General features: G+C 40.1%; 1 protein-coding gene and 1 long non-coding RNA gene across 10 annotated transcripts in view; one reads left to right on the top strand and one right to left on the bottom strand.

Annotated features, from left to right (window-relative positions):
• The window catches only part of ARHGEF3 (Rho guanine nucleotide exchange factor 3), a 104463-nt gene that overhangs the window by 83375 nt on the left and 5381 nt on the right, over positions 1-15707 (top strand). For 8 of the 9 annotated variants that reach the window (XM_082209887.1, XM_082209886.1, XM_082209892.1 and 5 more), the window contains 6 exons: positions 9561-9668; positions 10152-10322; positions 11719-11781; positions 11970-12066; positions 13292-13368; positions 14665-14922. In XM_082209887.1, the coding sequence (XP_082066013.1) occupies positions 9561-9668; positions 10152-10322; positions 11719-11781; positions 11970-12066; positions 13292-13368; positions 14665-14922 (774 nt within the window). Of the gene's footprint in view, positions 1-7647; positions 7684-9560; positions 9669-10151; positions 10323-11718; positions 11782-11969; positions 12067-13291; positions 13369-14664; positions 14923-15707 lie in introns of those variants that run through there. The other variant, XM_082209893.1, reaches the window with a different exon arrangement.
• The window catches only part of LOC309525531, a 382776-nt gene continuing 377924 nt past the window's right edge, over positions 10856-15707 (bottom strand). The window contains exon 2 of the long non-coding RNA XR_014216388.1: positions 10856-10918. This is a non-coding gene — a long non-coding RNA (uncharacterized lncRNA). The remainder of the gene's footprint in view (positions 10919-15707) is intronic.

The following is a 15707-nucleotide window of genomic DNA, read 5'->3' as shown; positions in this document are numbered from 1 at the left end:
GTTACAGACGCTTCAGGTTACAGACTCCGCTAACACAGAAATAGTACCTCGGGTTAAGAACTTTGCTTCAGGATGAGAACAGAAATCGTGCTCTGGCGGTGCATTGGCAGCAGGAGGCCCCATTAGCAAAAGTGGTAGCTTTAAGATCAGTTAAGAACAGTTTCAGGTTAAGAACGGGCCTCCAGAACGAATTAAGTTCTTAACCCGAGGTACCACTGTACTGAGCTGAATCCAGCCAAATGTCTCTTCACTCTGACCTCTCAGAGTTAGCTACCAGAGACTGCAGGGACTTTGGAGAGAGCTGCCTTTACTTTCCTGGCTAGCTGTTATGAACAACCTCTAGTTGCATAGCATCACTACCACTGCAGAGTTGAGAGATACATTCTGGCCCCTGGACAAGGGGCCTGTTGTCACTGATCCCATGCACACATCTCACAATTTTGATATGTCTCACTGTGTTCCTGCTTGCTAAATGATTCCAAGTGTGAAGCAGACTGAAACAACATTACTCCAATAGAGCATATGGAAGCTGGGCTGGGAGGGTTACTGGACAGAAGAAAGTGAGTCTAAAGGAGTTGTAGGTGCAGAGTGCTTTGACAAGCTAGCTGTGAAGGAGCCGGAAGTGATGAACGCTCTCCTTCCTGAGGAGTCTGTATCTCTGAGATTCTCTGAAAGTATTTTTAGCATGCTGCTTGATGTGGTGACTTCATATAGGAGCCGCTGGTTACATACATTGGGCCCTTTTTATGTTGCATTGTTATTTGCTCATGAAGTACTTGAAGAGAAAAGGATGCAGGTTTGGGTAAACATGGATAAACCTAGCCCTCTGAGAAGCAGGTAAACAGGATACATGAGAAAGAGTTTCCTTCCCAGAAAGTCATTTCATGTGCGGCAGCTGAATAGTTTCATTTTTAAGACAAAGCTACACACACATGAAGCAATAAACAATGTTGTTGTGAAAAGGTTTATTCATCAGCATTGTTCATTGAAAATTAATATTTCAAACATGCATCTCTTGAAAAGGAAGGAAAAGGAAAAGGAAAAGAAAAGAAATATTTATAGCTTCTCCTCCTGTTTCTTTCCTTGTCTCCTCTGTGCTTATTTATCTACTCTTCAGCCTGTTGTATCAAGACTCAATAGCAGATATTCTGAGGCGATTTGAGATGCAGGAGGGGATTTTTCTAAAATTATATAGGTGATGGGGGTGTTTTTGAACAGCCTTTTAAAAACTGGGGATCAGTACCATAAAGCTCATTGCCTTCAGTATACACACACTTCTTTTTTGCCCTTCTGAAACTGTTTAGTTGCAATACATGAAATGAATTTCTGGCGAGGAAACTCTTATGTATCCTGTTTACCTGCCTCACAGAGGGCTAGATTTATCCCTGTTTACCCTAATCTGTATCCTTTTCCCTTTAAGCACTTTGTGAGCAAAGTACAATGTAGCTTGTAAAGGGCATAATGTCTGTAAACCAGAATGGATTTTGTTGCAGTTTGTGTGTTTTGGTGTGACTATCGTAGGTACCAGCTGGACAGTGCTTGGAATGTGTGATGCATTCCACCTACCATCCCACCCATAACAGTTTTAAAACAACTGAATTATTTTGTTTAAACTACATGTTCCTTCAGCCCTTAAAAAAAGAAGAGTATGTGTGAGAGAGAATGCAAAATATTGCATTTATTTATTTAAAACCTAATTTTAAATGCTTCTAGGTCGCTTTTCTATTACAAATAATATTCAGAGAAACGTACAAGAATATAAAAACAACATTATAACAGTGTTGCAAGCAGGAACAGTTAATCTCTCTCTCTCTCTCTCTCTCTCTCTCTCTCTCTCTCTCTCACACACACACACACACACTCACACACACACACATTTTTAAAATGATAAAAATCAACCTAACATCAACTGAAATGAATCAAGATCTATCTTGATTTCAGAATGATAAAATAAATGTTTGTTGTTCCTGTGGGAAATTGCAGTGAAACATAGCTATGCATGAGTGCTAGTTAGTGCATGGAGGGGTTAAGACAAGAGAGTTCTATTCCTAGACTTGGCTAGGTCACACCCCGTCTTTTCCATGAGGGAAGAAGTGAAGCCTTCTCTTCCTGTTCCCTTTTTCTGTGTCATGTAACTGACCAGGGAAGAAATGCCTAAGAAAGCTCCACGTTTAGAGCACATGTTTGAAGCTATCTTTCTGTATTTTTTACCCAAGAGTATTCTGCCTGTGTTTTCCTAGCTGCTGCTTGAATAAATGCCTGAATCTGACCTTTGGAACATTTTGTAAGTAAAACATTTTAAAATTTATTTAACAGTGTATGGCTTGTTCATTGCAAGAGTGGTAGAAAAAGGTGAGTTCTGTATGCAACTAAGCAGGATAAAAGGGTCTAACAACCTATATTCCTAACACTACAATGTTGCTTGACTTTTTGAGTTTAAACTCTGCTACTGAGGGTTTCCCCCTGCTAGAATGTCCGCATTTTGAATCCAGGTATCCAGCCATTTTGTTGTTGTTGTTATTTACCCCACACATGTGGGTGACAGTGGTCTATTTTCTCTCCCACACCTGTATTGGTAAAGAGCATTTCAAAAGTGGGATTCAAGAACCCCTCTCCCCTGTTGCCACTGGCACTTCAGAGAAGTGAATTGTGGGCACCTTTCTAGGAAATGGGCTAGGTTTGGATTCAGCAGCTCTATCACTTCCTCTTCTCTGCCCACAGTCAGGCTCTGATCCCAAAAGACAATGATTATTCTTACTTGAAAATAACAAAGAGATTTTCTTCAGGCTAATAACTGTACAGCCCTATCAGCTGTACTGTTGAATGGAATGTGCAGTGAATAGTATGAAGGGTGGTGTAAAAGTGTTTCAAGTAAATAATATACAATAGAACTAAAATTGAAGCATGTTACCCTCCAAATTATTTCAATGAAGACATTAATATATTTGTCAAAATTCATTCGTACTATGGTTGCAAAGTACTTTTTCATTTTACTATTGTATTTTTAAATTGAATTTTAGGACCCAACCTACTCTCCTGATATAAATTGTTTTAACTGACTTTAATATATTGTTATATTGTTGTAACCTGTCCTGGACCCTTATGGTGTAGGGCAAGTAAGAAATCTTATAAATAAATAAAATAATGCTGTTCAGCCTAATGATGCTGACATTTCTGTGATATTTCTGCTGTGCTGTGCAGCATAAAGCTCTGGTTGGCATTTTAGATTAACCACATGTACTGATTAAGAGCTTGAATTAGCAATGCTGGCAGAAATCTAAAGGTGTTTTAGCCACATCCTCTTGCTCATTATCTGAGGTCATGCCCAGGTCATTCCAGGAATATGAACAGCACCCAATTCTCTATACTGAATACTAATTATATTGAGCTGCATAGCAAAGGTGCTCCTCACCATGCCAGTATGCAGAGTGTAAAGGTAAAGGGACCCCTGACCATTAGGTCCAGCTGTGACCGACTCTGGGGTTGTGGCGCTCATCTCACTTTATTGGCCGAGGGAGCCGGCGTACAGCTTCCGGGTCATGTGGCCAGCATAACTATGCCGCTTCTGGCGAACCAGAGCAGCGCACGGAAACACTGTTTACTTTCCCGCTGGAGGTTGGCAGGAGCTGGGACCGGACAACGGGAGCTCACCCCGTCGTGGGGATTCAAACCACTGACCTTCTGATTGGCAAGTCCTAGGCTCTGTGGTTTAACCGATAGCGCAACCCACGTCCCTCATGCAGAGTGTACCAATGAAATAAAAGGCACTATCCAGGAGTGCTTATTTCCCTAGACTACAGTTATTCCGCCAATACTAGAATGGCCACTTATGATTTTTTTGAAAAACAGAGATAACCCTGTTGATCCCACAGAAAAGGTACTTCTACAAGCAGATATACCAAGGATGCTTTTGTAACTCAAAGAGCCTTCAGGGGTGCAGCCTTCAAAATCAGTGGCTTAGTTTTCCTGGGGTGTGTCTAAACTAAATATTGACCCTTGCTAGCTTGACATTGTTCAACAGATTATTTTCAACTTGGGGCAGGGATGTTTCTGAGTTCAAAATATTTTATTTGTAACCAGCTTCTATGCGTATTTATTTAAAAGTACCTACCATGGAATTCAGATTTACTCCCAATGACGTTTCTTTAAGACTGCACCCGCATGTTACATTTCCAAAAGTACCCCCTCCCAACCTGCATAATTAAAAGAAATAGCAAAGCTCTGTCTAGTTCTAAATATTGATAACTTCCTGTGGAATGGAGGTTGAATGAGGCTTTTTCCTAATGCGGTTTTCTACTAAAGCTCAGTACTTGAGGTTATTTTATTATAACCATTTTATCTAGTGCCAATTTAATCAGTAGCAGACTAACACAAATAATATTTTTTTAGGCTTTCTGCCATCACAAATGTTGACATACCAATACAGTGTTGACCAAACTAGAAACTTTGAAAGTAAATGAGCATAGAAACTGTGCCAAGAATAAGGTGTCTGAAACAAAATGGTTCTGTTTTGTTTTATTTGTGAGGCCGGCAGATTGTATTTGAAACTAAGACTATACAGTATACTCTTTCACCTTGTAGAGTATTCTGTTACAGTGTTAAGTGCAGACTAATTTGTTTTCCAGAACATATAATTCTAGCCCTAATTAGTGCTACATTGCCCTGTAAATAATCTTGCAACCTTCTCTTAAAAAAAACACAACCAAACTTTTATTTATTGTTAATACACTTTTGGTTCTTGGAGTGTGATGAAATACATGGGCTAGCTGTTGTTGCTTCTTCTGCAACTGTCTTTATTTGCTATATTTCCAGTTACTTTATACAGTCCATTTCTGGAGAGTTGGTATAGCATAGTGGTTCCAGGCCATAGTACACAGCAGTGAGTAAAGGACCTTAACAGATGTTTTGATGGTCCAGGGTGGGGAGCCGGCCTCTGATAGTTTGGACCATCTTCCAAGGGTGGGATAAACACACCAGCCCACCCAAAAAGCTCAGTTGCATTGTTAAAACTGACAGCACTCACCATTTGCCCTGCAATGTATGAACAACTAGCGGCACCCTTTTTGTATCTGGAACCAATCTGGGAGTCAGTCTGGATGGCCATCAAAAAACCCTAATACAGAAGTAGCTTTTGTGATTACAGAGTTTTCTAATGAAAGGTTTCCTTCAAGACTAGAATTTGTTAATTTCAGTCACAAATTACCCAGCTTGTGAATTCTGTGATGTAGAGAATGCAAGAAAATCATTTTATTGTTCAGCAGGCTATAAAAAGGATAAAGGTTCCCTGACCTGTGGTTTGCAGGCTCTCGCTGGGTTAAGTTAATCATGTATCAGTTTAATATAGTTTAGCCTAATTTAAAATTCCGGCTTGCTCCAAAGCTGATAGTGGTAGTTTCCTCGTTTAGAGCAAAAAATAGAGGTCAGTTGGAATGTATTTGTTTATTTCAAAGTTTTATGTGCCACTTTCCAGGGCCAAAACGTTCCCAATGTGGCTTATATCAAAATTGTAATACATAATTTATCATGTATCAATAAAATTACAATAAAAGATCTAAAAATATTAAAGCACATGACCTAAACCCTGGTGATCAATCAGGTGACAGATGTCATAGTCAGATTGCTCTCAAGTTGGAGGGATATTTACTATGTAGACTCCAAGGTTCTAAACTGCATAGGGAGCCTACCCTATATGTTCACAATATCACCTTAGAGTGCAGTGAAACGGTCCCCACCTAGCATTTCATAGCACTTTCCCCCCAGCTGTTCACATCACCACTAATGGCTTCATTAGTATCAATTTGGTTTCTGTTTGTGTACACATCAGGGAGTGTTGACACAACAAGTATGTCTTTACCTTAAGCAAAGGTGCTCACACCTTGGCTAGAGACTAATTAAGAACAGCTGAAGGACTCTAACTGATATGAAGCTATTTTAATAAACAACGAACTAAATACTGACCCTATCTCTCATTCAGTGCAATATTATCCAGATGGCAGACTGCTCAGTTGCCTCTGTGTGCCTCCTCCAAAAACCAGGCAGCTGCAGAGTTTTCAGTTTTGTAGCACTTGCATTAGAGAAATAAAAATCTTCCTTTCTGAAGGTATCTGGTTCCATAGCTGCTAGAGAAGGGGGACTGAACATGCATTTCTCCTTCTTCCTGTGCAGATGTCACAGCCAGTAAAGTCAGTTTACATGGTTTTTCTATCCTAATAACATCCTATCTTGACTCTAAGCTTATTTATTTGAATGCTCTTTAGACGTTTTCCTAACTGTGTGGGAGATTCTGATTTATGAGTGATTGCCCCTATACAGCTGGGAGAAACGTTGATTGACTCAGCCACACTCCCAGAGCCCAGTCCCTAAATTGGCAGTGTGCCAGCAGCAGGAATGCCAATCCTGTGAGAAAAGCCAAAGGGATCCTGCTCTGCTCAGATAATTGGGTCTTTTTTATCATTTCCCCAGCTGCATGAAAGCTATCTTATGGCTAAGGAGCTCCCTAGGGTCTGGGTGAACATCTCAAAGGCACAATGTGTGCATGGCAAATCGAAAGTTAGGGGAGCACTGAAAGTCAGCTTGTCCTGCAATATCACGTGTTTCCGTCTTTTATTCAAGGACAAGAGCAGGTTGTTCATTTAGTGAAGTTTACTGTTTATGGGGAGAAATAAGGGTGTGTGACTAAAGCATTCTGGAACTCCTCATTCACTTTGCCAGCAATTGTAGTCTAAGGACAGCAACTCTCAAGCAACTTCTACATCTAATTGTGGAAACAAGCTGTATAAGTTTTTTAAAAATATTGCTATATTCTGTAGTCATTGAAACTAAAGGGAATATATAACCAGGCAGGGTGTTTTTAACTGTGTGCACTGTGGCGTAGCTCTATCCCACCGGGACTGCAGTGCAGTGTGATTGATGTGAAGAAGCGTCTCTCTGTTCTGGCACAGCATCACTGGCATGCTAAATAAGAAACAGCTGATGGCTGAGGCGCCATTGAGAGGAGAATCATAGTGAATGCTGAATGTCTTTTCTAGTGTGTTCAGTATTCCAGTGGTGCTGCAGTGGCATAAAAATAAATGTACTTAACAAAAAACCTGAGCCAAGGGACTGCTGATGAAGGCGAAGGATACAGAATGCACCTCTGCTGAAGATTTGAGGGCAGACTGCATTTTTTGTTTGCAACCAGGACTGCCAAGTGGATGAATCAGTTATTTGTGTGGGGTTTTAAAATATATTTCTTCCATGCTTTAAGGAATATTGTTGGATTTCAGCTTTATTTGTGGAGAAATAAATATGTGGCTGGCTTCCAGTTCTCCTCTCCGTAGCTGTGCTGATGGAAGTGATATTTCTAATCACTATTAATGAAGTTGCTAATGCTCTGATTTCCTTCCCCCCACCCCTAACCCCAGAAATGATTGCTAATATGAATGGCTAGCATGTGGAAGATAGTAGTCAGAGCTGGTTTATTACACCAGTGTTTTTTCTAGTAAACTAGAATTATATGATGCTTAAGCAAACTTCATGATCATGGCTGAAAAAGAGAGGTGAATGGACTTAGGATGTTCCTGAAATGTGATTTTTGATGTGTTTCACGTCACCTGGAAGATTTGGGTTTTTCTGTCAAGTCTTGCCGTCTACATGTGCTGCCCACGATCTCTTCAATGTCGGATGGAGATTAGGAAAGCAAGGGTAATCGTAAACTTTCAAAAAATATTTACTGCTATAGCTTTTCCTGCTTTTTATACCTTTGTTTACATTTGTGTGTGTGTGTGTGCAGAAACAAGAGTATTAATCCTTCAGAGGTTCTTGACACAAAAGGGGTTAAATAGTGAGTTGTTAATTGTATATCTTGGTTCTTGAATTGCTCTTTGATGATAGATGCTTATTGAGTTTTGTTAAAAACTCAGTTCTTTAAATACATAGTGGATGTTTTATAATTGCGTAATAAATTTGAGAGATATGCATACAATCAAATGTACAAATGACCTTCGCAAATACTGTAATCTTAAACTCTCTAATTCTTGCTTGCTGGAGATCTGGTAACACAGAAATGCATAATGATTTGACTCTCAGCTGGAAGAAATATTTGAGGCTAAAGACTTCTGTTTTGAAACTGTATCTATGCCTTTCAGTGGCAAGGTCATGATAACAAGCATAGCTGCTGAACCTTTTGCATTGCAAGATGAGACAGGGAAGTGATTAAATGTATGTGCATGAATGTTTTAACAGTGCAATTGCATGCACACTTACCTGAGAATAAGCCCAATTGAGCACAATGGGACTTACTTCAGAGTAAACATGCACAGGATTAAACCCTAAGGTGTGTGAAGTTACATATGTCGGTTGTGCATCCTTTCTCTCTCCAAAACATTTTCTTCTTGTATTGTTGATGTTTCATATGTTTGCCAGCTGTGTGCATTGAGCAAAATAATCTTAATAGTAAACATGAGAATTGGTTGTACTCATGCCGAGTCTTACTAATACCCTACTAAGGTAGTGATTTCTGCATACTTGGGGTATGAGAAAAGAGTTGTGGGGGTCTTTTTTATCCCCAAATGGCCTAATGAGATTTTTTGCTTAGCATCTTCCAGAAATTGTCAAGGGCAGTTGACCAATGAAATGCTGAGGATGTTGGAGGTGGAATGTCATAGGGGAAGTATTAGTCAGCACAAGCCCCTGACAGATTGAACCCCAGGAGGTGTCTGTTAAGGCTGGTAGAGAGGTGCATGCAGTTAGCCCCCTTCCCTGTGCTATATGGGGAGAGCTCAGGAGACAGTAAAGGACAACAGACGGTTTTTTACCTCTCTCCACAGTTTATAGCAATCTTCAGAAATCACCTAATCCACCATGAACCTGCACAACCTTTGAGATAGGCTGCTGAGACCCTGCTAAGTTTTGTCTTTACATCAGATCAGATAGGTGAGCATGAGAGATGGGACATTTTTTGGCAGAGACATCAAAATAGTAGAATTCCCTCCCAATGGTGATCCTCTGGGCTTGCTGCTGTCTTTACCATTTTTGTTTAATTTCATGTCTGATTGCCTTCCTACCAGTAACACTTTACCTGTTTTAAATGGAAAAGGGGGAAATGATAATAACAACAACATACTCAGGTTTAATCTTGCTCTCTCTGACATCTTTTTGGGGACTGCTCTTTGTTGTTTGGGCAGGAAAATAAATGCATTTGGCTTTTAATAATTTTTGAAATATTAAGGTTGTTTGTCTTAAGTTTTTGTAAGGTATTTTTTTTGGTACTTGAATTTTGTATTTGTGTGTTATCCTTTCTAAGTCATCCTGGGGGCCTTTGGGGGCCAAAAGCTGACAGCCAAACTTGGTCTTGCACCCATTAGCACTATATGGCACACTGTGGAAAGTATTCAGGATGGTGGTTTTGCTTTATCCTCGCCTGAAACCTTCTGGGAGAACCAAATAATACTACAAGCCAGTTGGAGTCCTGAATAGGGTCCCCTGTTGGGGACTGGGATACATTGGAACTTCTATACTTGTATTATGAAATCAATGTGTTGGTTTTATGATTCTAAACGTATTTTGTCTAAAATTTACAGGAGCCCAGTAATAAGCGGGTCAGGCCTCTTTCTAGAGTGACATCACTAGCAAGTTTAATTCCTCCTGTTCGAGCAACTCCTTTGAAACGATTCGGTCAGACGCTTCAGGTAAAACCGATTTTTTAATTAATTAAGTAGGGTTCAATACAAGGGATACAACATGTCTTATTTCTTGTATTGTTTGTAAAGCATTTATTTTTGCATATTGCTCATCTATATGGAAGTAATGAAAAGCACTTTATTAATAATTTTCACTTTCAGTAAATGCAAGTGTTTGATTTCTGCTCGATAACAATTTCTGTTATACAAGGTTGTCTCCAATGCTACTTCTACATAGAATAGACCCATTGAAATCAATAGACATTACTAACTTGAATCCATTACTTTTAATGGATCTAGTTTGAGCAGAACTAGTATGGGAGACAACTCCTAACTCCTCCTTTTTGATGCAACTGCGTCAGTTCTCATTCCAAAATATTAAACAGTATTGTGTGAATAAACAGCAGTTTTACTTTGTCCTCAACAAGATGACAATTAACCTTACTATCAACCCTAGCAAAGCAATAACTATTTTATTTTTATTTTTCACAGCGTTCCATCAGTTTTCGCAGTGACAGTCGGCCAGATCTGCTTGCCTCAAGACCCTGGACTAGAAATGTACCCCCTGCTAGCACCAAGCGAAGAGACAGTAAACTTTGGAGTGAGACCTTTGATGTTTGTGTCAATCAGATGCTGACATCCAAAGAAATCAAGCGGCAAGAGGTTTGCTTACTTATATTCTCTTTGGACTTGCCTGAAATGGCATTAAGGAATGCAAGTGAAGATACACATGTTCGTGTATAAACTTTTTTTTAGTCCTATTTTTCCCTCCATGGAAGAACTAGCCACCACCCATCTCCTTTGCACACACTGAAATGCACAATCACTCCTTGCAATCACTCCAGGCTTTAAAAGCAGCCATCACAGCCTTCGAAGACAACACAGTGCATTCTTGCATTCCTGAAGCGAGAGAAGGCAGAAGCTAATAACTGGCTCTTTCAAGCTGAGGGAAACAGGACTAACTGTCTTCACATCTTCATTGGAAAAAAAGAATTCATAATAAAATATTTTAGAAATGGAGGAAATGCCATGCACAGCATCGCATGGCATTCCGTTCTAGCTTAGCATAGGATGCTGAATCATACAAGTACCCTTTATTAAAAGGCCCCAGGGCATAGTCTGAAGGCACATGATTTAGCAGTCTGCCGAAGCTAAGCCAGTCTGGTATGTGTCTGATGGTAGACTGCCTGGGACAGCCATTTACAGTGGTACCTCGGGTTAAGAACTTAATTCGTTCTTAACCTGAAACTGTTCTTAACCTGAGGTACCACTTTAGCTAATGGGGCTTCCCACTGCCGTGCAGCCACGCAATTTCTGTTCTCATCCTGAAGCAAAGTTCTTAACCCGAGGTATTATTTCTGGGTTAGCAGAGTCTGTAACCTGAAGCATCTGTAACCTGAAGCATCTGTAACCCGAGATACTACAGTATTTTATGAGTTTGAGTTTTGTATGCCACCTTTCACCAGTAGGCTCTCCACCATTATTTTAGGGATGAGTTTCATCACAAAGGGAAGGATATTAAATAAAGGACATTACTTTAATAGACTTAAAGCTTGGTCTCATTTTTTATCTTCTCTTGCTTTGACAGTTAGGAATGGAAGAATCTGACAATTTCATTTCTCTGTAATTATTTTAATTCAGTTCTCTGCATTTCAGCAATTTGCAAATTTCTTTTAAAAAACTCATAAAAATTCTTCAGCAATTTAGGGTGGATTTTTCCTAATAAATGAAATTTTGCATGCAGTTTTGATTAATCACAGAATTTTGCAATCACTTTTGCAATGTTAATATGCATAATATTTTGTAAACATTGCATGGTTGGATAACTGTATTGTAAAATTAAGATGTGCACAAATTTCAGTGGGTGGCCCCCCCAATGTTGTGCCCCCCCAAAGTGCAAATTTGAATGATTTGGGTTTAAATGCTAACTGAATTGTGTTTACCCCCGACCCCAATAGGCACTGTGGCAATCTGGACTTACCATTTATCCATAGTTTTAAAATGTTACTTGAGAAATTTTGAAACTGCAAATTTATCAAGGTTATATCTTCTGTTATAGGCAATTTTTGAACTTTCACAAGGAGAAGAAGACTTGATAGAAGACCTGAAGTTAGCAAAGAAGGTATTCTATACCCTTAATTATTGTGTGCCTCTATTGAATTTGTTCACAGGCAGTTTCTGTGATCTGTGTGTACAGATTAAATCAAATATATAAAAACTTTAAGGCACAAGAGCCAGAGTTTAAATGCTATCACCAATAATGGAATTTCAAATATGTATTTATTTAATGATTTTTCTATCTTTGTGCAGGCTTACCATGACCCAATGCTTAAACTTTCCATAATGTCAGAGCAAGAATTAAACCAAATATTTGGGACACTGGACTCTTTAATTCCTTTGCATGAAGGTATAATTATTTCTATTCTATATCAGTTGCTAAGTGCCAAATAAGTTTGAGGAGCATTGTTTGAGGAACAGTTGAATTATATTGGGCTGCAGACTGGATAAAAACCTCTACAAAATTTATCTGTGGAGGAAAAATGTACATTGGAATGGGCACTTTTTATTTTACCTTCACTACAGAAACATTAGTGTCATTAGTTGTCATTCCTGTCTGTTGACTCCACAGCTTCCAACTTCCATTGTCAGTACTGACACACATCTGGGAATCGGTTTGGGTGCTATCAGAAATTATATTTACACGGTTAAAGTTTCATTACGAGAGTTGAATGTTCCCAACAGAACTTAAGTCACAAAAAAATAGATGGAAGTAGATGTCTAAATGCTGGGGGGGGGGGGCAGGGACTTTTCAACCCAATATAGGTTTTCGAGAGGCATATTGTAAATATTTGTGCATTTCAACTTCTTAATAAGATTTGTATAATCATGATTGTGTGTGCGTGTGTGTGTGTAGATAGCAGATGGTATTCATATGTTTCTAGACAGATTAGATATAACTATTCATTGTGTCTCCTGAAATTACTGTTTTTAGTTGAAATAAATTACAAGGAAGGGCTCTGATTCAGATTTGGAGCACCTGTGCTGGGGAAGAGGGTTGACGCATTCATGTCTGTGTGAAAATTTAAGTCCTGACCTAATTTTTCCTCCCCCTGGATGGGGGATAAATACCAGCATGATACCAGCTGTATTTCCCCCTAGGTGAGCCTACTAGCAGCTTCTTTGGGTGGGATTTTGGTTGGGAAAGCAGTTGTGGTGAGGAATGGTTACACCCTCTTCTTTTCTGTAGCACTACTGCTTCCGTCAAAACCAGAGTTCTCGGTTCCTTTTTGTTAAAAATAGAAACGTGGGGACAACTAATCACAGTTCTCCCGTGCCTTGTATAGTTTGGCACTGAAAGAGGAACACTAGCAGGGTGTACCACCCAAGTTTGTGTATAGCTGTTTTCTCATGGGATAGCTCACTGCTTTGTGAAAATAGGGGTCTTGCATCATTTGACAGGAGTTTTATTAGCAAATAGTGATAAACAGGCAGATGGTCAAAGGCAATGAAAGGCTCTCAAACAGTACTTGACAGGTTGAACTTTACTATAGAAGAGTCCTCAGTATTCTTTTACAAGCTGACCCCACCCCACCCCAATTAAGTTTTTCATGTTTTTCATGTATTTACATCAGATCTTCTTAGACGGCTAAAAGAAATTAGGAAGCCTGATGGATCTACAGACTGTGTTGGTCACATCCTTGTGGGCTGGGTATGGAAAACTTTCACAAATGGTTAATTATGTTTTCTTTTTATCTGCTTCCTCATTTTTAAGGTTATAAAAGTGAAAACTATCAATAGTTAAATGTGCAAAGAATGGGCAGCGATATTGGGATTAACAAACAATCTTGTTGCAATATTTTTAAGTGAATTGCATCAGTTAATTAATCTAAGCCATGTTTGATCTGAGAACTAGTACCAAGCAGTAACACTGCAGGAAGGGTAAGGGTATGAGGACTAACTCTGTGTTACGTAGGAGTCAAGATCAGTAGTGGCCAGTGTGGTGGGGCAGAGCCATGCAGCTGCCCTCCTGATACCAGCACCACTACTGCTTACCTGCATATGGCTGAGACAGGACAGTGTTGAAGTTGGAGCTTTGCAGATGCACCAGCACAGGAACCAGATTGGCTCCCCCAGCGCATCTGCGCAGTCCTGACCTGGCCTCTATGTTGTCCTGACAGACCCCTATCCAGATAAACTGTACAATGCTAGTGCCAGGACAGCAGTTGTGAACCACCATGCCAGCTGCTACTGGACAAGTTTCAACTCACTTTGTGAATGCCACAGCCAGATTCCCATATTGGCAAACAGTAAAAGTTTCCATATGTTTATTCTTATTTATTGAATTTATATAGCGCCCTTCATCCAAATATCAGAGGGTGTGATCTGTTTCGTAAAAGAGTTGGCTGTATTGATACAATAGTAGAAACCACCCATTGCTACCAATTGGAGAGCCTGCATCCTAGCTCTCCCCCAGACTAGCAAGAATGCATAATAGGGCCTTCTGGGCAGCGACTTCACAGTGATGGAATGCAATTCCTGCAGAGACTGCTATCATCTCTTGGTGTTGCCTATGTGTTTTTAAAGGTTCCGTGGAACAGATTTGCATTTTAAAATATTGTAAGCTGCTTTGTGTAGGACTTTCTCAAAGAGTGGAGCATAAATAAATAAGTGAGTGCATCTGGCAATATGGTGTTCCTAGGCAAAGTGTAACATCTTAGCAGGTAATACCAGTATGCCACATGGAATTTTTGTGTCTTACTGGCTCAACAGATGTTACACTCATTCTAAACAGCTGCTTATTGGATTGTAAGTTTCTAAGAAATATTCCCAGTGACATTACACTGCTAGATGGTAATAAGTGACAAAATCAGGCTTCTAACTGATATCGTCCAGTAGTAGCAATTATCATCAATTGTATTTTCAATCAGATGTGTGGGATAATAATAATAATAATAATAATAATAATAATAATAATAATAATTCCAAATATTTATTTTTCCTTTAGTTGCCTTGTCTAAATTCCTATGATAGCTACTGTAGCAACCAGGTAGCTGCCAAAACTTTGCTGGACCAGAAGAAGCAGGATCATCGGGTTCAAGACTTCTTACAGCGTTGTCTTGAGTCACCTTTCAGCCGTAAACTGGACCTGTGGAATTTCCTTGATATCCCAAGAAGCCGTCTAGTGAAGTACCCACTACTGCTTAGAGAGATTCTGCGACACACGCCAAATGATCATCCAGACCAACAGCACATCGAAGAAGCTGTATGTGTTTCAACTAATTAATACCTTACCTAAAGGGCAAATCATTAGAAGTAGATTCACATATCTTCTCTCAGAAAGATGTGTGTATATTTCCCTTCTCTTGTTAGATTTCTGTGACTTTTTAGGCTTCGGGTATTTTAAAATGGGACGCGGGTGGCGCTGTGGGTAAAACCTCAGTGCCTAGGACATGCCGATCGCATGGTCAGCGGTTTGAATCCCCGTGGCGGGGTGAGCTCCCATTGTTCAGTCCCAGCTCCTGCCCACCTAGCTGTTCGAAAGCACCCCTAAGTGCAAGTAGATAAATAGGTACCGCTTTATAGCGGGAAGGTAAACGGCATTTCCGTGCGCTGCGTTGGTGCTGGCTCGCCAGAGCAGCTTCGTCACGCTGGCCACGTGACCCGGAAGTGTCCTCGGACAGCGCTGGCCCCCGGCCTCTTAAGCGAGATGAGCACGCAACCCCAGAGTCTGTCACGACTGGCCCGCAAGGGCAGGGGTACCTTTACCTTTACCTTTATTTTAAAATTGCTTTACACTGAGTAGCTCAAGTGGCCCTTCGAATGCACTTTGCAGAGGAAGTATCCACTGACCTGGTGTGTATATGGATTCTGCCATTCCTTTGCTAGATGTGATTTGTGTGAGTGTGCCAGGTGCAACATGTGCCATTACACTCATGCAAACTGCTACTGGAAGTACTGGTTGCATCTTTGGGCAACCTGGGTCATTTGCTTTCTCCCTGTAGCCACTTCCCTGATGCAAGGCTGATAGCTGTTAAACTGATTGGGCTC

Source organism: Podarcis vaucheri, assembly GCF_965113315.1.
Source record: "Podarcis vaucheri genome assembly, chromosome: 2".
Lineage (NCBI taxonomy): Eukaryota > Metazoa > Chordata > Lepidosauria > Squamata > Lacertidae > Podarcis > Podarcis vaucheri.
This window is presented reverse-complemented; position numbering and strand designations above follow the sequence as displayed.